General features: G+C 40.0%; 1 protein-coding gene across 4 annotated transcripts in view; it reads right to left on the bottom strand.

Moving 5' to 3' along the window:
* Positions 1-20,052, bottom strand: part of LOC140728185 (partitioning defective 3 homolog B-like) — a 1,189,360-nt gene that overhangs the window by 393,219 nt on the left and 776,089 nt on the right. For all 4 annotated transcript variants that reach the window (XM_073046530.1, XM_073046528.1, XM_073046527.1 and 1 more), the window contains one exon: positions 1,426-1,530. In XM_073046530.1, coding sequence (XP_072902631.1) covers positions 1,426-1,530 — 105 coding nt within the window. The remainder of the gene's footprint in view (positions 1-1,425; positions 1,531-20,052) is intronic.

The raw sequence follows: 20,052 nt of genomic DNA on the forward strand, positions 1-20,052 counted from the left end.
CTCATTTAACTGGTTTCAGTGTGGTGGACTTTAGGACCCAGCAGAGCACCAGAGCTCATTTAACCTGTCTCGGTGCGGTGTACTTTAGGACCTGGCGGAGCTCGGGACCCGTCGCCCACAGTGTTTCTGTTCTGGAAAACGATCACGATTGAAAATAAAGTGGAAATAATAAAGCAATCGGAAAGAGGTGAAACGCCAACGATCATTCGAAAAGCGTTAGGCTACAGTCAGGATAAAGTGAGAATAATGGAGCATGTGAAGGCCCTGCCCTGATGAAAGCTACAATTATTACTAAGCAACGCAGTGGTTTAATTATTGAAATACGTATGTTTCTTAGGTGTTTTATATGCATAGAAAGGTAAAATATATACTATATACCAAGGCAAACGTTTGACTAACTGACACTAAATAATACCGCATGTATCCATTCTGACTTAGAGAACTTCCAGTTTTTTTTTCCGATTCCCAATCCACGGTAACCTATGTACGTCCTCCCGTATACCTTAAATCATTTCTAGATTACTTATAATACCTAATACAATGTAAATGCTATGTAAATAGTTGTTATACTGCATTGTTTAGGGAATAATGACAAGAAAAAAAAGTCTGTACATGCTCAAACAACGAGTGCTGGAGAGAGAACTTCCGGGTTTTCCCGATCCGCGGTTGGTTGAATCCGCGCATACAGAACCCGCGGATAAGGAGGGCCGACTGTATCTAATATAAATTATATTCTGAGTGTTGTCCGTGCCTACGTGCCTGTGATGCTGCTGCAAGCAAATCTTTCACTGTGGCTGTACCTCACCATACTTGTGCACTTGACAATATCCCAGACTTGAAACAAACCATCTGGAGTGAACTCAAGGCCAGTCAGTTTCCAAACAAGAAATAAGTTACACACACACATAAAAATGATAGCAAAACACAGCAAATTAGGCAACATCTACGCAGCAGAATAAACACTTAACACTTCAGGCCTTTCATCAAGACTAATCATTTCCAAGGACTCTTCAATTCATGTTCTCAATATTTATTGATTCTCTCTCTCTCTCTTTCTTTTTTGTATTTTCAGTTTGTTGTCTTTTGTTTGTCCATCCTGTTGGGCGTGGTCCTCCATTGATTCTATTGTGCTTCTTGGATTTACTGTGAATGCTCACAAGAAAATGAATTTCAGGATGAGATATGGTGACCTGCAATTAACTTTGAACTTTGAACATTGACTGTTTATTCCCCTCCATAGATGCTGCCTGATTTGATCAGTTCCTCCAGCATTCTTTGTATGTTGCTTAGAAATAAGTTATTTTGTTTTAAAACCTGAGAAGTGATATAAACACATTTCATATTAAATATTCAAGACTGAAATGTTGACAGCAGCTGACTAACCATTTTCAGCTTGTTTTATGTATTCTTGCATGGATATCATACCTGTCACGTTCTTCTTTCATTCTCTCCAGCTCTTCTTCATTCAGGGCATCATTTTTTTGCTTGATCTTTTGCTCTTTCCCTTTGTCTTCCTTTTTCTTACCAAATCTTTTCAAAAAAACAAGAAAAAAAGCATTTAAAAAGTCTTTGTCATAGTTTATATTTACAGCACCTAGATAGGTAGATGATATTTTTTTTAGCTTTGCCATGCACACTCCACATTTTCTCCTCTCCAGATAGCAACCCATATTTATTTAAAGGTGTTGGTATACTGGGGCTCCACTTGCAGAAGCTGGTCAAGAGCAGGGGACTGGAATCACACCATAGCCCTCCCTTACAGCCACAACCGTGTGGCTCTCCAAGATTCAGAATCATTTATTTATCAATGTACAGAGAAACATACAGTGAAATGCACTGTTTGAATTAATAACCACATAACCAAAGGCTGTGCTGGGAGCAGTCCACAAACGTCACCACACATTCTGCTCGCATTCCAGCAGTGTTCAGCAGAACAATACAAGCAACAATAAAACAACACAACAGTAAAACAAGTTTCCTTCACACCCACTCACACATACAGATACACCTCTAACCCCACCAGACCTCTGACTTCCAGTCCTTGGCCCTTGATTCTCAGACATCGGTACGCTGACATCCGGAGACGCTGACCCAGGGGCTTTGACCTCTGGACTTGCTGACTTCGGTCTTTGACCATCAAACTTCAACCTTTGGACTTGCCGGTCCCTGGACTCCAATCTCCCACTTCAACCCCAGCATTCACCAGTCATGAGACTTTGATGCTGGGCCATGAACTCCAGTCATGAACAGACCTCTGACTATGAGTTTGTCAGCCTGGGGGGAATCACTGGGCCTCCTGCCTCCTGCCTGCATAGACCTCTGACTTCAGCACTCGGGACTTGGCAACCTGGGGGATGTCACCAACTCCTGTCCTCAGGGCCTGCCAAACATGGAGATCACTGTCTTTGCCCTCAATGCCTGTTGACCTGATCCCCAGGGGTCACTGGTCTTCAACCATGGAGTGCTCAACCAGGACTCTGACTACCAATTCCTACCCGAGGCTTCTTTTACTGCCTCTGAGCTCTAAATCCCTCTCATCCCTGTCCTTAAACCCTAACCTGGCCCCTAACTTCCCCCGCTGTTCCGAAAATGATCCCTGTATACCTATATCTAAAAAAACTAAATCTGATCCACAACCTCATAGAATATCACAGCTTGGCGCCATCTTGACTGGAAGTTACCATTAACTGTGCTGTTTTAAGTTTGCAAGATAGAAGCCAGGGACAGAAATTAATCCATAACCTGGGAACTCAGAAGCAAATGCAGTGTGTTCTTTTCTGTCTGATCCCCACAACCTTTGAGTCTAGAATAAAAATTAAAACTGAATCACTTTAATCAATATGAGTATTTCCATCAGGGTCTGAGATGTATATAATTGGTAAGCTGGTTTCTAATTGTCACTTGTACAGAGGTACAGTAAAAAAAACTATGTTTTGCAAGCCATCCATACAGATCATTTCATTATATCAGCTTAGTGAGATAGCAAAGAGGAGACAATAACACAATAAAGTGTTCTATTTACAGAGCAAGTGCAGTGATGGCAGATAGACAATAAAGTGCAAGGCCATAACAAGGTAGATTGTGAGGTCAAGAATCCACCCTATTGTTTAAGAGGTCTATTCAATGATCTTATAATAGCAGGATAGAAATTGTCATTGAACTTGATGGAACATGCTTCTGGGTTTTATAGGCAACATGAGTGAATCTGCAGATGCTGGAAATAAATAAAAACACAGAACTCAGCAGGCTAGACAGCATCTATGGGAGGAGGTAGTGACCACATTTCAGGCCAGCATTTTGTGTTTTTATTTCTGGGTTTTATACTTCAGTCTGATGGGATGGGTGAGAAGAGAAAGTGTCCAAGTAGGATGGGGTCTTTGATCATGTTGGCTGCTTTACCAGGCAACAGGAAGAGTAGACAGAGTCCCTGTAGGGGAAGCTGATTTCAGTGATGTGCTGATCTCTGTCTATAGCTTTCTGCAGTTTCTTGTAGTCTCAGGCTGGGCTGTTGCCAGACCAAGCCACGATGCATCTGGAGAGGGTGCATTTTCTGGAGTATCAATAAAAGTTGGTGAAGGCCAAAGGGGACATGCCAAATTTCTTTAGGCTCCTGAGAATTATCTCTTAGACTCATTGGACATCAATTTGTGGAAGGAACTATCGTGCAGAAACAAAAAAAATCATTGGCATCGATGCCACTATCGGCCATGACTGAAACCAACTAACTCAGCACTTCTCTGGAAATGATCTGGAAAAGCTTCCTATTTTCTGGTCCATGCCACAACGCAGAGCTCATTTAACTGGTGAGCCCAGGAATCATTAACAATTTGACCTTGGCAGAGGATTCTTTTTTTGCATTAAGTTACAATACATTTTTGAGAGTTGTAACACAGCTTTGATGTGAATTTTGGTTCAGGATTATTAAGCTTATTATTTCACAATGTCCTTACTGTCACCTTGATAGAGGAAGGCAGATCAAGGACCTTAGGGACATTTAGTGGATCAGTATATTAATTAACTTTAATATAAACTTCTAATGAGTCCACCATTGAAATTTCTACGTTTTTACAATTTGTGACCGTGAAATTTAATGCTAAGAAATGTGAAGTGTTACATTAGGTAGGCTGAATGAGAAAGCAGTATGAAGTGAAGACACAAGTCCTAGAGGGATATGAGAACACAGAGACTGGGGGATGTATGTGCAGAGTTCATTGGTGGTAAACTGAAAAACTGTTTATAAAAGCATAGAAGATATTGGCTTGATAAGAAGAACCATAAAGTACAAGAGCAAGGACCTCACGAGAATTTCTTATAAGACACTGTTTCATCTACACTGGCATACAGGTAGTTATGTTATAATGCAATAGTCACATTCCTAAGAAACAATGCATTACATTGTAGAACAGGGTGCAGATTGCACTATAACCAATGCAGCTTGTAAAATGGAAATTCTGTTCCTTAATCCACCAGTTTCGGTATAACCAAGATGTAAAGGTCTTAGAACAGTGACAAAAGAGGTTGACCAGAATGCTTTCAGGGATGAGGGACCTTTGTTGAGTAGATAGACTAATGATGCCAAGGTTCTCTTGTAGAACAGAGAAGGCCGAGGGGAATCTGATAAGAGATTGAAAATCATGACAGATAGTTCCCATTGCCTGAGAGGGCACAGAATGAAACTGATTGGCAACAGTGGTCCAAGGAAACCTTAGCAATATCACAACTGGTTAACTTCCGGAACATTGGTAGGTCATAGGCAGATGCAATAATAGTGTTTAGAGGAGTGTTGCATTGACTTCCGAAAGAGAAGAAACTACAGAGTTATGAGGCGGACAGCGTGGTTTTGGGACAAGTTGATTGCTCTTACCGAGCCGATATGGATTCAACAGGTTGAGTGACCTTTTCCTATGCCACAAACTTCTGTCACTCTGCAATACACAGGCAATTCTAAAGGAGCAGCATTGGTGAATACATTAATTGGCAATCTACTAAAGCCCATTTAAAATGTGAATCCTGTCTCAGAAATGAAGCAAAGTTCTGTCCAGTTCTTGGATATACTGGGTGGCCATTTTATTAGATGCAGGGAGTGTCCACTGAGTGTGCGTCCACGGTCTTCTGCTGATGTAGCCCGTCCACTTCAAGGTTCAACGTGGTGTGCATTCAGAGATGCTCTTCACCGCTGTTAACATGTAATTATTTGAGTTACTGTTGCCTTCTTGTCAGCTTGAACCAGTCTGGCCATTCTCCTCCGACCTCTCACAGTAACAAGGTACTTTTGCTCACAGAATTGCCGCTCACTGGATGTTTTTTGTTTCTTACACCATTCTCAGTAAACTCTAGAGACTTTTGTGCGTGAAAATCCCAGGAGATCAGCAGTTTCTGAGATATCAAAACCCCAACAATCACTCCTCAGTCAAAATGACTTAAATCATATTTCTTCCCCATTCTGATGTTTGGTCTGAATATCAACTGAAACTCTTTGACCAAATCTGCATGATTTTATACACTGAGTTGCTGCTACGTGACTGGCTGATTAGATACTTGCATTATCGAGCAGATGTACTGGTGTACCTAAAAAAGTGCTACTTTTTTTTTAGGTACACCAGTAATTCTGTATTACACAGCATATAACACTTTAATGCAGGCACATGAGTGATAGTATTTCAAAGAGACACAATCAGGAAAAAATGCTTAATGATAAGGAACAGCTTGTCCTGTGCTTTGCTTCGAAACAACACAATGGAAAATCTGTTAGAATCATTCAATCTGCAGTATAACAATTGTAAATGCGATATTCAATTGCTATCTGCATGTTACCTTCAGCGTTCTTGCGCTGAGTTTTAATAAAATTACCCATGTAGGAGATGATTTGGATTAGGTAAAAGGCAATCGCTCTGCTATGTTTAAAATGAGCACCATCTTTCACACTACGTTTCGACAAACATGGAACATAGTTGGAAGTGTCAGTAGATGACTCACATTACAGAGCTGAAGGACTATCAACAACCTCGGTGGCAAGATTGGCTAATTGAATACAGTGCATATGCTCAAGCAGATGATATTGTGAAGCCCAAAGTCTCAACTTCACGCAGTTGCTGTATATTACATTGGCCATTAACAAAATTCTTTTCTGCAGATTTGTCAATGCCTGTGCAATTTTCAGTTGAGGTAAAAGGTAGCCAAAAATCTTTCCAGCCAGACCTCTATTTGCAATGTTTGCAAACACAGCAATATGTGGTAGATGACAATAATGACATCAACAACTGTGCATTCCTGTTGTTACATGTTATATATTTTTCTCCTCTTACACTCAGGGGAGACCCTTTGAAAATGGGTTTGAAGGGGATACTCAAAGGCTGTAGAACGATTCAAGATGTGTACCTGTGAGTAACATGGAGTCAGGAGTTTGTCAAATGATGAAGCATAATATTGAAGGAGCCAACTCACGCTTTATTCTTTCCCCTAAATTTTTCAGCACACATCAAAGTTCCCCTTGATAATTATTGTAGTATCAGCCCCCACAATCCTTCTACGATTGCAATTGAAATTGTAGCTCATTATGTGAGGAAAAAGCTCCTCAATTCTTCATTGCTTTTTAACCAGTTACCTTTAAGTAATGTTATTTGTGAAGAGAGAACCCTGGCTCTTCCGGTCACTACTGTTTACTACTATTGACCCATGCACTGCCTAACAGTTGAATATTGTGTCTGACTTCACACTGTACACTGAAGAACACAGATCATTCACGCAGCCATGAGGCTAAAGAACGATAATTTATTTACAATGCCTCCTTTTTTTAAACAGATGAACAACATTAGAGCCACAAAGAGAAACAAACATCTTGGCACAGCTCCACATAGTATTTCATTTCCCATCACTAAACTCAAATGGGACACTCACTAAATATTAAAAAAACAGACACATATATGGTATTATATTTATATTCTTCCCATGATGCAAATATATCACACTTTACCATCTGCTTTCTGTAACAAATTCAACACTGCGCAGAACTACAACCAAAGCTGAATTAATTGAATGAGCAGACGTAAAACAGGGAACATTTCTTATAAGTTTTGTTTATAAGAACTGGCATTTTTTACTGTTGAATAAAATTAATGCGCATTTTCAATTCTTTCAAAGCAAGGCCACTGAATATTCAAGACAGAGCTAATCAGCAGTTTCAATCATCACACTTTAACTGGCCAACAAAAAAACGTCATTTTCACACAAGTAAGTGCTCTAAAGAAACAGGCCTGATACCTTATATTCATTCTATGTTTGGAGAAAATAGAAATTTAACATGAGATTCAAACAGTAAAAGCTGATTGAACTATTTATTAAAAATAGCCAATATTGATCTCACAGCAGTGAAGCTTCACAGACTGTTTTTCTATGAACACGAATACATAAATCACTTAATTCTGAACAGCCATGCAAGTGATGTAGTAACAGTGAAAAAAAGCAGTAGATCCCCCCCCAAAAAACTTGACCTTCTTTCCAATGAATGTGGCTTTGAGAAGAATGTAGTCACAGATGTCAATTTTGATGACCCTTTCACAGCATCTGATTCTAACAATCACTGATCAAGGTAAACCCATTACTGAAATAATTACAAGTCACCCACTTCTGCACTCATGGCAATAATAAATAACCAGTGTCCTTCCTTCTCATTCACGGCACAAATCCAGACCATCACTAGATTTAATCTTGAACTGCATCTAGTCTTACAAGAACCAAAATAAGATGAGAGGCTAGTCCATTGCACCAGAAGTTTGTAAGTTCAAAATGAGAAGCACATTAATCCATGATTAGAACATCCTCATTTGCCACGTGTTACTCCAGCAAGTGCTTGGTCAGGATGGGAAGGATCTGCCCATGCAAGTCTGGACCCATCTCAAACTCTCCTTTGGTTTCCACCATTACCTGGTAATGAAATGACTCTGACCAAGTCAAGAAGGGTACATAACCACTGTCCATGGCATAGTTGATTATCTCATCCCTCTGTAATACACTCAATGGCCATTTTATGTGGTACACCTGCTCACTAATTCAAATATCTCATCAGCCAGTCATGTGGCAGCAACTCAATGCACACACACATGGTCAAGTGGTTCATTTGTTGTACAGACCAAACATCAGAATGGAGAAGAAATGTGATCTAAGTGATTTTGACCATGGAATGATTGTTGGTGCCAGGCAGTGTGGTTTGAGTATCTCAGAAACTGCTGATCTCCTGGGGTTTTCTGTGCGACAGTCTCTCAAGTTTACAGAGAATGGCGTGAAAAACAAAGAAAAAACATCCTGTGAGTGGCAGTTCTGTGGGTGAAAATACTTTGTTAATGAGACAGGTTGGGGGGAATGGCCAGACCTAGTCAAGCAGACAGGAAGGTGACAGTAACTCAAGTAGCCATGTATTCCAACAGTTGGTGTGCAGGAGAACACTTCTGAATTCACAACATGTCGAATCTTGAAGAGCTACAGCAGCAGAAGACGATGAACATACACTCAGTGGCCACTTTATTGGGTACAGGAGGTTCCTAGTTAACTGGCCACTGTGTGTATTGTCCTTGATGGTCCTGGTGGGTGGGACTGCTTCTGCTTCCTTCCATTCTTACCTAGCTAAAATCACCGACAATGCTTTTTCACCTCACACCTCTGATGCCTTCTCAAGAAACTATCCCTGAATGCTTAATATTATTTAGATTCAGCCCCTATTCAACATAATCCATGAACATGTTGTCAGCTGCCATGAATAAGTTATTGACAGCCAGCTTCATCTCATCACTATATCTTCTAATATCACCATAATTATTAGAACACCTTTTTTAACCTCTATATTGTCCGATTATCGAACAAGCAATGAAGAGAAATTTTCTCTGAATAAATATTCAGAAGGCTGAAACTGAGAAACAGAACTCTTCAGTTGGAATTGGTGGTTTTTGGTAAGTCTCAGAGCTACACCCATGAGCTGATGAACGTGGAAATCTGAGACTTACTGTGGAACATGCAGCCAGAGTCGTCAGCGTACCCTAGTGCCGGAATCAATCATGACAGAGAACTACATCTCTAATGCAATGGCAGCCCAGAGCAACACTGAATTTATTGGCTTGCAAATCAGGAGCCAATAATTTGCGAAAAAATATTTTATTCCAGTTTAATGTTTTGAATTATTTATGTTTAGTGTCCTAATTTCTGTTATACAGTTTTAAAATTTCATTGTGATTAAAATAAAATCAAACAGTTTACATTGTTACTGAATGGATTTGGCATGATGCTCCTTTGTCTTTTTTTTGGGAAGGGATGGCTTCCTATTGAAAGCAGGGGTATGTGTCTGAGACGCAACACTGCTTTAGGCATGGATCTCACTGCTTGAATCCAGGGTGATAGTTAGGTAAGTCATTAATACCTGGTTCAGGTTTGTGTTTGTGTGGGTGCATAGGGTCTGGAGTCCAATAAAATTCATGTCTGCAGTGTCTGTCATCTCCATCATTAATTCTGTTCCCTGGCCTTCATTGCCCATAATTGAATTTGTAACGTTGCTGTCATGTACGATTTCCCCAAGCTGAATCTTGGACTCGTATTTTTCTCATCAATACAAAATCCTTCCTACAGCTCCACAAAAGCCTCCAATTTTGACCCACCTCAGCAGATTTGCTGTGCAAACTCTCAGTTAGGTCTTCCCAGCCTCCAGATTTGTCAATACAAATTGCACTTTTCAAACTTAAAGACACCCAAAGATCCACATAGTTCAAAGTAAATTTATTATCAAAGTACATATAGGACATCATACACAACCCTGAGATTCATTTTCTTGCTGGCATGCTCAGTTAATCCAAGAAACACAACAGAATTACAGAAAGACTACACCCAATAATCCTTGTCTGTACAAAATATGTAATGCACTTAGCAAAGGACCATCGAGATTTAAAGCCACATGGAGATAATAAGAATCTATCCAATTTAATCCCAGCTGCAGCTGTGCTGATACAGTGATTAGGACTTCAACCTTGACCATCCTACCAATCATGGACTCAACTTGCTACTTCCCTTTGGTTACGGAAGATATTATGGATCAGTTGGTCACGTGGAACTTCATTAGAGCGCTTGCTGAAATTCATGTCCAGAAAAGTTCTGACAATCTGCTATCTGACTGGGAATCCTGTTGGTTTAGCACTTGGTTCGAAGGTAATATTTCCTGCAGTCCCTTCTAACTCACTGCAGCCTCAGTTTCCACACTCCCATTCAGCTCACTGGAGCTCTTATTTTCTTTAAATTGATCAATGTCTTGATTCCTGCACTGCCTTTAAATTTACAGATTCATAGGGTAACCTGTGGAACAATTTTTTTAAAAATATTGGATTAAAAATGCATTGTGGTGCTTCAACAACATTAAATAGTCCAGAAAATTTGATAATCTGGCACCTCTGAAGTCCAAAGAATGCAAATTTTTTTTGAGTTTTGCTGTAATCTTTTTCAAATTCACAATTCGTCATTGAGTCACTGAATCTCTTTATTACTACTTTAAGACTTCAATCAAGTTAGCCTTTCATAACCTTCCCTTAATGGAGCTCTACCAATTGAACTGAATTATGCAGGCTTTTGTGAAATAATTCATTAGCCCCTCAATTTTTCCAACAATTTAAACACCACTTATTAGTTAAGGAGACTGGCATCTTTTAAACAATAATACTATATTACCAGCCCTTTGGTTATCCACCCAAAGCTTCGGTAAGTGATGGTCAGAATCTGTGTTATTTACCTTACTGCTTCTCAGAAAAGGCCAAGATAAATTTCAACTAGTTTTATTCAGCCACCCATTAGTATTTTCTCTTTAACCCATTCAATATTTCAGAATCAGATTATCAATGACATATGTCATGAAACATGCTGTTCACACTATAACTGTAATTTTTGCATTAGAACCATTTAGAACTTATCCACCTCCCTGCCCCTATCTACAGCTTTTTGTTTTGGCCTTGAACAGGTCCTAAACTTTTCCAAATTATAGAGTGCATTTTTAGGTTTATCTTGATTTTATTTATCATTTTTGTCATCCCCTTTTGCTACTTCTCCATTTTCAACCCTTTTTTCCCTAATTTCTCTGGGCAATAATGCTCTCCTTTTCAGTTTTAACCTACAACACATGATACGATTTGGGAATCGCATTTCCTCACTATGAGAAACATGCAGTTTCTGAACCTTCATCTCCTCCTGCCTGAATGCCTGCCATTGCTCTAACATCGATTAACTTTCATTTATCTGTTCTTAGTCCACTTTCTTAAGTCCAGTCACAGCTCTTGGCCATATCACAACTTTCTCATTTGAGAACTTTTACTGCACAATGGCATATCTATTACCGCCCCACAGCTCCAGAGAGCCAGATTCAATTCTCATCTCGGGACCTGTTTGTGCAGAATTTGCGTCTTCTCCCTATAGCAGCAGGGGTTTCCTCTGGTTTCCTCCCACTTCACAAAGTCAGGCAGGTTGGTAGGTGCCTCCTGTATGAAGGTGAGTGGTTGATTTTGGGGTAAGTTGATAAAAATGTGGGGTAAATAAAAAAAGGATTAATTTGTGACTCTAACTCCTCGTCTATCCCTACCCAAAACTAAGCCAAATGTAACTCTTATGATCGTAGTGAAGAATGCTCTCTTATAGATACATCTTCTACCCATCTTGCTTGATACTCCTGCCCATCTTACTTTATTTCTTAAAATCAAACTGATTTCTGTATTCTCTCAACCCTCTGCATCAATTCCTGCAATATCTCTAACTTTTACATTGCACTAAAAACATAAAAGTATACTGTATCTAATTCCTGTGAAAGAGACCCTTTTAACAGGATATAGCATGGATCAAAGATGGTTCTAACAGTCTCTGGCTGTCACTCTCCCAGAGTGATAAAGCAGCTGTTACAAAGTGAAAGGGAAAGTATTTTTCAGTAGTTGAGAACTGATATATTAGGAAAGAAAGCAGGTCTAACAATGCTGCCAACATTAGCTAAGTTCTGGCTTTTATTTTCAGGAACTGTTTACACAATAGTAACCCCCTACAGCTGGAAGAGGCAATTCAACATTAGTGTCATGGATGCAAGATGGATTGGTTTGCAACTCTGTCCATTACCTCACGACCAAGAGTCTCCTCTTAAAAGTATAGTAACTGTCAGTTTGGAGTTGTAATATGATTAATATGTGAACCAGACTTTTTTTAAAGAAATATAAGTATAAATCAATTTAGGTAGTAATGAATGACGTATAACCACATAAAAGATACAAGGAGGATGTTTGTCATCTTGGCAGTAATTAGTAAGAGCCGGGTGCTTTTTAGAGACAGGAGTTCCAGAGCCTAGGGACTGTGCAGTCCCAAGGCAACAAGTAGCAAACTGCAAGTGAAGAGATGGAAGCCAGATATTTCAATGCATGAGTGAAATGCAGGTGACATGAAAAGGCAGCATCTGAATTTCGAACACTATGTGCATACACAACTTCAGCAGATTAATTTGCTTTCCAGGCAAATGAAAAATATGCATGTGTATAGTACCTTTCACATCTTACAGATGTATCAAAAGTGCTTTATGGCTAATTAAGCACTTTAGAAGTGCTGTGGAGAAAGTCCTGTTATGTCAAAGTTGTAAAGGTTTGACTTGATAGCACCTGACCTGTGCCAAAGCTGTCCTGGAGGTTATGACTGCATTGTGATTAATTTGCAGGCACGGGTAACCCAGAGGCCAGGACGATTAATCCAGGGAGAAGAGCTCAATTCCTACCATGGCAATAGTGATATTTAAGATAAGTAAATTAAATAAATCTGGAATTTAAAGAAAAATCATTATAAGTAACTGTGACCAGATTGTTGTAATAAAAATCATCTATCAGATTGTTTTCAAAATCCATTTGGTTCACTATTGTCCTTTAGAAACTTGCCATTCACACTTGTCTGGGAAATACGCGACTCCAGATTTGCAACACTGAGTTTGACTCTTAAATTGATCTGAAGTGACCTCGTTTGCCAGCCACCATCAGGAAAATTATGCATGGCAAATAAATACAGGCTTGCAAGAAAGCCAGACTGAATACTGAATATAGTTAGGAATTGCTAACACTCAGCAGTAATTCCACTTGTACTTCATCCAGTTTAGAACAAAGCATTTGGTGCACTTGATGTGATCTCCTCTACACTGGGCAACGGCTTCGCAAAATGTGACTTGGAGCTTCTAATTGCCTCCACTTTAATTTATAAACATTAGAGATTCTGCAGGTGCTGGAGATCCCGAGCAACACACACAAAATGCTGGAGGAACTCAGCAGATCAGGCAGCATCTATGGAAATGAATAAACAGTCTACGTTTGAGGCCGAGACTCTTCTTCAGGACTGGAAATGAAGGGGGAGGACATCAGAATAAAGAGGCAGATGGAGGTGAATGAGTATTGGCTAGAAGGTCTTAAAGTCATAGAGAAGTTCAGCACAGAAGCAGGCCCTTTGGCCCATCTAGTCCTTGCTGAAACCATTTAGACTGCCTACTCCCATCAACCTCCACCAGGACCTCAGACCTCTATACCCCTACTACGCATGTACCTATCCAAACTTCCCTTAAATGTTGAAATCAAGCTCGCATGCACCACTTTTGCTGGCAGCTCATTCCACACTCTCATGGCCCTCTGAGTGAAGAAATTTCCCCTCATGTTCTCCTTAAACTTCTCACCTTTCACCCTTAACCCATGACCTCTGATCACAGTCCCACCCAACGTAAGTGGAAAAAGCCTGCTCGCATTTACCCTATCTATGCTGCTCATAATTTTGTATACCTCTATCAAACCTCCTCTCAATCTTCTACATTCTAAAAAATATAGTCCTAACCTATTCAACATTTGATTATAACTCACGTTCTCCAGACACAGCAAAATCCTTGTAAATTTTCTCTATACACTTTCCTGTAGGTAGGTGACTAAAACTGTACATAGCTCTCCAGATTAGGCCACACCAGCATCTTAAACAACTTTAGCATAACATCCCATCTCCGGTACTCAATATATTGTTTTATGAAGGCCAATATGCTAAAAGCTTTCTTTACTGCCCTATCTACCTGTGGTGCCACTTTCAACAAATCATGGATATGTATTCCCAGATTCCTTTGTTTTACCACACTCCTCAGTACCCTACCATTCACTGTGTAAGATCTACCCTGGTTGGTCCTACCAAAGGGCAAAACCTCGCACTTGTCTGCATTAAATTCCATCTGCCATTTTTCCAGCTGATGTAGATCTCTCTGCAAGCCACGATAGCCTTCCTCACTGTCCACTACTACTGCAATCTTGATCATCTACAAATGTTAACCACATTATCATCCAGATGATTAATATATATGGTAAACAACAAAGCACCCAGCACTGATCGCTGTGGAACACCACTGGTTACAGGGCTCCAGTCAGAGAAGCAACCCTCTACTCCCAGTTTCTGGCTTTTACAAAGCCAATGTCTAATCCAATTTACTACCTCATCCTGCATACTGAGCAACTGAACCTCCTGACCAGCTTCCCATATGGGACCTTGTCAAATACCTTGCTAAATTCCATGTACACAACATCCACAGCCTTGTTTTCATCCACTTTCCTAGTAACTTCCTTGAAAAACTCTACAAGATTGGTTAGACATGACCTACCATGCACAAAACCATGCTAGCTATCCTTAATCAGTCCGTGTCTATCAAAATACTTATATATCCAGTACCTTAGAATACCTTCCAGTAATTTTTCCACTACTGGTGTCAGACTCACCGGCCTTTTACTTCCTGGTTTACGTTTAGAGCCTTTTATAAACAGCAAAATAATATTGGCTATTCTCCAATCCTCTAGTACCTCTCCTGTCGCTAAGGACAATTTAAAAATCTCTGCCAGGGCCCCGGCAATTTCTGCACTTGCCTCCTATAGAGTCCAAGGGAACACCTTATCAGGCCCTGGGGATTTATCCACACTGATTTGCTTCAGGTGGCAAACTCCTCCTCTTCTGTAATCTATACAGGGTCCATGAAGTTGATGTTGCTTTGCCTCACTTTTATAGACTCTGTGTCCATTTCCTGAGTAAATACAGATGCAAAGAATGCATTTGAGATCTCCCCCCATCTGTTTTGCCTCAACAGATGGATTATCATTCTGATCTTCCAGAGGACCAATTTTGTCCCTTGCAATCCTTTTGCTCTTAACATATTTTTAGAATCCCTTGGGATTCTCCTTCACTTTGTCTGCTAGAACAACCTCATGCCTCCTTTTAGCCCTCCTGATTCTTTTAGTGTTCTCTTGCATTTCTTATACACCATAAACACATCAATTACTCCTACCTGTCTATACCCGCTATGCACCTCCAATTTCTTCTTAACCAAGGCCTCAATATCTCTTAAAAAACAAGGCTCCCAACACCTGTTATCTTTACCTTTTATTCTGACAGGCACATACATGCTTTGCACTCTCAGATTTTCACTTTTGAAGGCCTCGTATTTAACAATTACACCTTTGCCAGAGAATAGCTTGTCCTAATCCACACTTGCCAGATCATTTCTGAAACCATCAAAATTGGCCTTTATCCAAATTGGAATCTCAACCCACAGACCAGACCAATCTGTTTGCATATTTACTTTGAAACTAATGGCATTGTGCTCACTGGATGCAAAATGTTTCCCTCCACAAAATTCTGTCACCTGTCCTATCTCATTCTCTAACAGCAGATACACTATCGCACACTCTCTCGTTGGGATTTCTACATACTGATATAGGAAACTTCCCTGAACACATTTGACAAACTCTATCCTATCTAGTTCTTTTACAGTATGGGATTCCCAATCAATATGTGGAAAGTTAAAGTCACCTACTGTAAAAACCTTATGTTTCTTGCAAGTCTGTGAGCTCTTTACAAATTTGTCCCTCTAAATCCCATGGACTGTTGAGTAGCCCCATTAACATGGTCATACCTTTCTTATTATTCAGTTCCACCCAAAATGCCTCACTAGACGAGTTCTCCAATCTGTCCTAACAGACCACTGTCGTGACATTTTCAACGCCACCCTTCGTCCTTTAAACACTTTCACTTTGTTACGTTTAAAACAATAGAACCCCAGAATATTGAGCTGCCAGTCCTGGCCCTCCTGCAGCCAAGTCTTACTAAGGGCTACAAGGTCATAATTCCAGACGTTGATCCATGCTTTGAGCTCATCCAAATTTCCTACGATACTTCTTGCATTGAAATATGGACACCTGTTGCACCCTGCTCAACTTCCTGATTCCTGACTTTGTCTGAGGTCTTATTAACATCTGCCTCTAACTTCTCCACCAACTGTTCTGGCACTCTGGTTCCCATCCCCCTGCAACTCTAGTTTAAACCCTACCGAGCAGCATTAATTAATCTTCCTGATAGGATATTAGTTCCCCTCCAGTTCAGATGCAAACAGTCCCTTCTGTACAGACCCTACCTTCCCAGGAACAGAGCCCAATGATCCAAAAATCTTATGTCCTCACTCCTACACCAACTCCTTAGCCACATGTTAAATTGTATAATCTTCCTAGTTCTGGCCTCACAGGTTGCAATCCTGAGATCACAACCTTGGAGGTCCTGCTTTTTAACTTAGCACTTAACTCCCTAAACTCTCTTTGCAGAACCTTGTCACTTGTCCTACCCATGTCATTGTACCTACATGGACCACAACCTCTGGCTGTTCACCCTCCCACTTAAGAATGCCGAGGATTTGGTCTGAGATGTCATGGATCCTGGCCCCCAGGAGGCAACATACCATCCAGGGATCTCGTTCTTGCCCACAAAACCTCTAGTCTGTTCTCCTAACTAACGAATCCCCTATCACCGCAGGTGCGGCTTTTCCCCCTTCCCTTCTAGTCACAGAGCCAGAGCCACTGTGACTTTCCTCTGGTAGGTCATTCCCCTCCAACAATATCCAAACTGTCCCTCTGTATAGGCTCCACCTTCCCTGGGAGAGCACCCAATGATCCAAAAATCTTATGCCCTCCCTCCTACACCAACATCCTGTTGTTGAGGGGGAATGGCGACAGGGATACTCTGCACTGGCTGTTTAACCTCCTTCCCTTCCTGACTGTTACCCAAAATGTCAACTGTACTCTTTTCCATAGATGCTGCCTGGCCTCCTGAGTTCCTCCAGCGTTTTCTATGTGTTGTTATCCATTGATCCTGTTTGTTGTCCAATTGCACTGTTTTGAATTGAATTAAATTGACTTTATTTCTTACATTCTTCACATACATGAGGAGTAAAAATCTTTACGTTACACGTCTGTCTGAATGTGCAATTTATAGTCATTTGTAATAAATAGTATGTACAACAGGACAGTCAATATAGCATAGAAATACAATTGTATCAGCTGTCTATTGATCCTGTTTACAGTTACTGTTCTATAGATTTGCTAAGTATGCCCGCAGTAAAAGAATCTCAGGGTTGTATGTGGTGAGACGTATGAACTCTGATAATAAATTTTACTTTGAACTGCTATGCCACAATGCTGCCTTGTTTAGATTTAGTTTGAGAAATCCTGCCGTGAGAAACAGAAATTGGTTATTTACCTTATCTATGCCTCTTAATAATTTTATATACCTCTATCATGTCACCTCTCAACCACCTTTACTCCAGGGAAATGGACCCAGCATTTCTTGATAACTCCAATCCAAGTAACAACCTTTAACCTTTTCTGCATCCTCTCTAGCTTAATAATCTTTTCCTATCGTGTGGTGACCAGAGCTGCATGCAATACTCCAAACGCAGTATAACCAACATTTTGCAAAGCTGTAACATAATGGCCCACTCACTACCATTTTATGTGTGGATCAAGAATCAACTCTATTCACCATAAGCATTTACGTACATAAGGGATTTGCTGTGGTGTCTTGGCAAGACATGCAACAGAAAACAACATTCAATAAATATAAGAATAAGGCATGACATAAAAAATAAACTTAGAGATTAAAGAGATTATAATGTGCACAGGTACCATCGTACATTTACAATATGAACAGCATCATAAAAGTGGTTGAAAATGCTCACAGTGCAGTCCAGTGAATGAGGTAATAGATGGAGAGGGTGGGGTTGGAGGTGGTTAACTCTCAGCCCTTACAGCTTCTCTTCGTGTTTAGATGATATACTCTCATTGAGTCTCTATACCCTCATATTTTTGATCATTTTTGGATTACTATTTGCTAGGTTGGTTATTCTTAAACTTGATGTAAAGCTCTATAAATTGATGACCACTTTTATTATAACTACCAAATTATGACATTAACTTGTAATCTTGTCTCACAACTTCATACAACCAGGCTGGCTCCAACATGTGTAACAGGGCAAGTGACTGAAGTACATGCTATGGATTCATCCCCCTCTGCTTTTGCCCAGCAAAATAAGTCAGGAAGACTGTGGGTTGTAGTAAAGTGATACGTGGGGAAGATGGTGAAGATCCATTTGGGTGCCAGGAGACAGAGGTATTGGCAAAGGATTAATGCAGAGCATGGGAGAAGATGTTCTATGAAAGAATCACAGCAGTGACTAAGTACATAATTTAATTGGGACCCAACTGTAGGTGGTTGCGAACATTGCCTTGGACCAAGTGTTCTCTAAGCCTTGCTCACTCTCATCTGGTTGTTCATAACATCTTCAGGCTGTGCATAAATGAATGGGTTTGGCAGAAGTAAAACCAATACTGTGTTATTTATTTGCCAATGGATTCCACTGTGCAAGACTAGGCACCATTGCTTAAAAGCAGCACCGTACATACAGAGGACTTGGGATCAGCTGGTGTCATACATCGAAAACCCAGTAGGATGGAATCATAACATCAATCACTTTTTACACAATAGGATTTCTCAACCACCAACACTACATTCAATATTACAATGAAGTACTTATTCCATGAATGGGCATTCATGATGAAACAAACTGTTAAATAAATAACGAGGCTCATGGTAAGAATTGGTGGCTGAGAATATGATAAGGACACGAAGCGAGCAATGATCCGCAAAGCCATACAGAACAGATAAAAAGAATTACAAAGCAGCTATTCCAAGCAGTATTTCTGACAGTTAACATATAGAAGAGATGGTGACAAGTGATTACAAGTCTAATCAAAGAGCTCAAAAACAATCTGAGCTGGGAGGAAGAAGCTCTGCTTGTGAATCATTTCAGCTCTGTGATTAAATTATGGATTGTGCTGCACTTGTGTGGACTTACATGCTACATAATAGTGTAGAGAAGCTATGGAATTCCCTACAGTTGTGCCAGAAATCCTATAATAACAAGACGTGGAGAAAAGCAGCACAAATTCCGCTATTTATCCAGACAATCAGCAGTACCTTATCTGGCTGTGACTCATCACCAGACTTGTGTTTTGTGATTGCTTCTGCTATCATACAATCAATCTATGGATTAATGATTTGCAGTATACTGCACATTGTGCAATAATCTATGTATAATCCATTTGGACCTTCCAATGAGATTTTAAGCATAAAATTCCACTTTGGATACCCACTATTTTCTACTCCTTAAGTAGTTTCCAGCAACTATTAGGAATATATAAAATTATCGAAGCCCATGTCATGATCAATTCTCCTACTTCTTGAATTCCAACTACCTCGGCTGCAACTCTGTCATGTGTATCATTAAATAATCTATACAAACAACATGAATTCGCTGATTAGATTTGACTAATTTGTCCAGTTTTATGTATCTACAGCTTCCCGTCCCCCCTGAATTAGATTCCAATCTGCATCTCAACAACAAGTATTTGTTATTCTACATATTAACTATCTTGATGCCCTTGATCTCACCTAACTTCTAGTTATCCATGAGGTCCCACCTACCTGGGATTGTATTTATAATTCTGCAAACTAAATAAAAATTTCAACATCTTTTAAACCAGTTATCAGTTATAGAAAAATAGAAAAATCAATACTGTTCATTTTCAAAGTATATTTCTGGAGAACACCAAATCTGAATTAACACATACAAATGCTGGAGGAACTCAGCAGAGTGAATAAGCAGTCAACATTTTGGGCCAA

Source organism: Hemitrygon akajei, chromosome 5 (assembly GCF_048418815.1).
Source record: "Hemitrygon akajei chromosome 5, sHemAka1.3, whole genome shotgun sequence".
NCBI lineage: Eukaryota > Metazoa > Chordata > Chondrichthyes > Myliobatiformes > Dasyatidae > Hemitrygon > Hemitrygon akajei.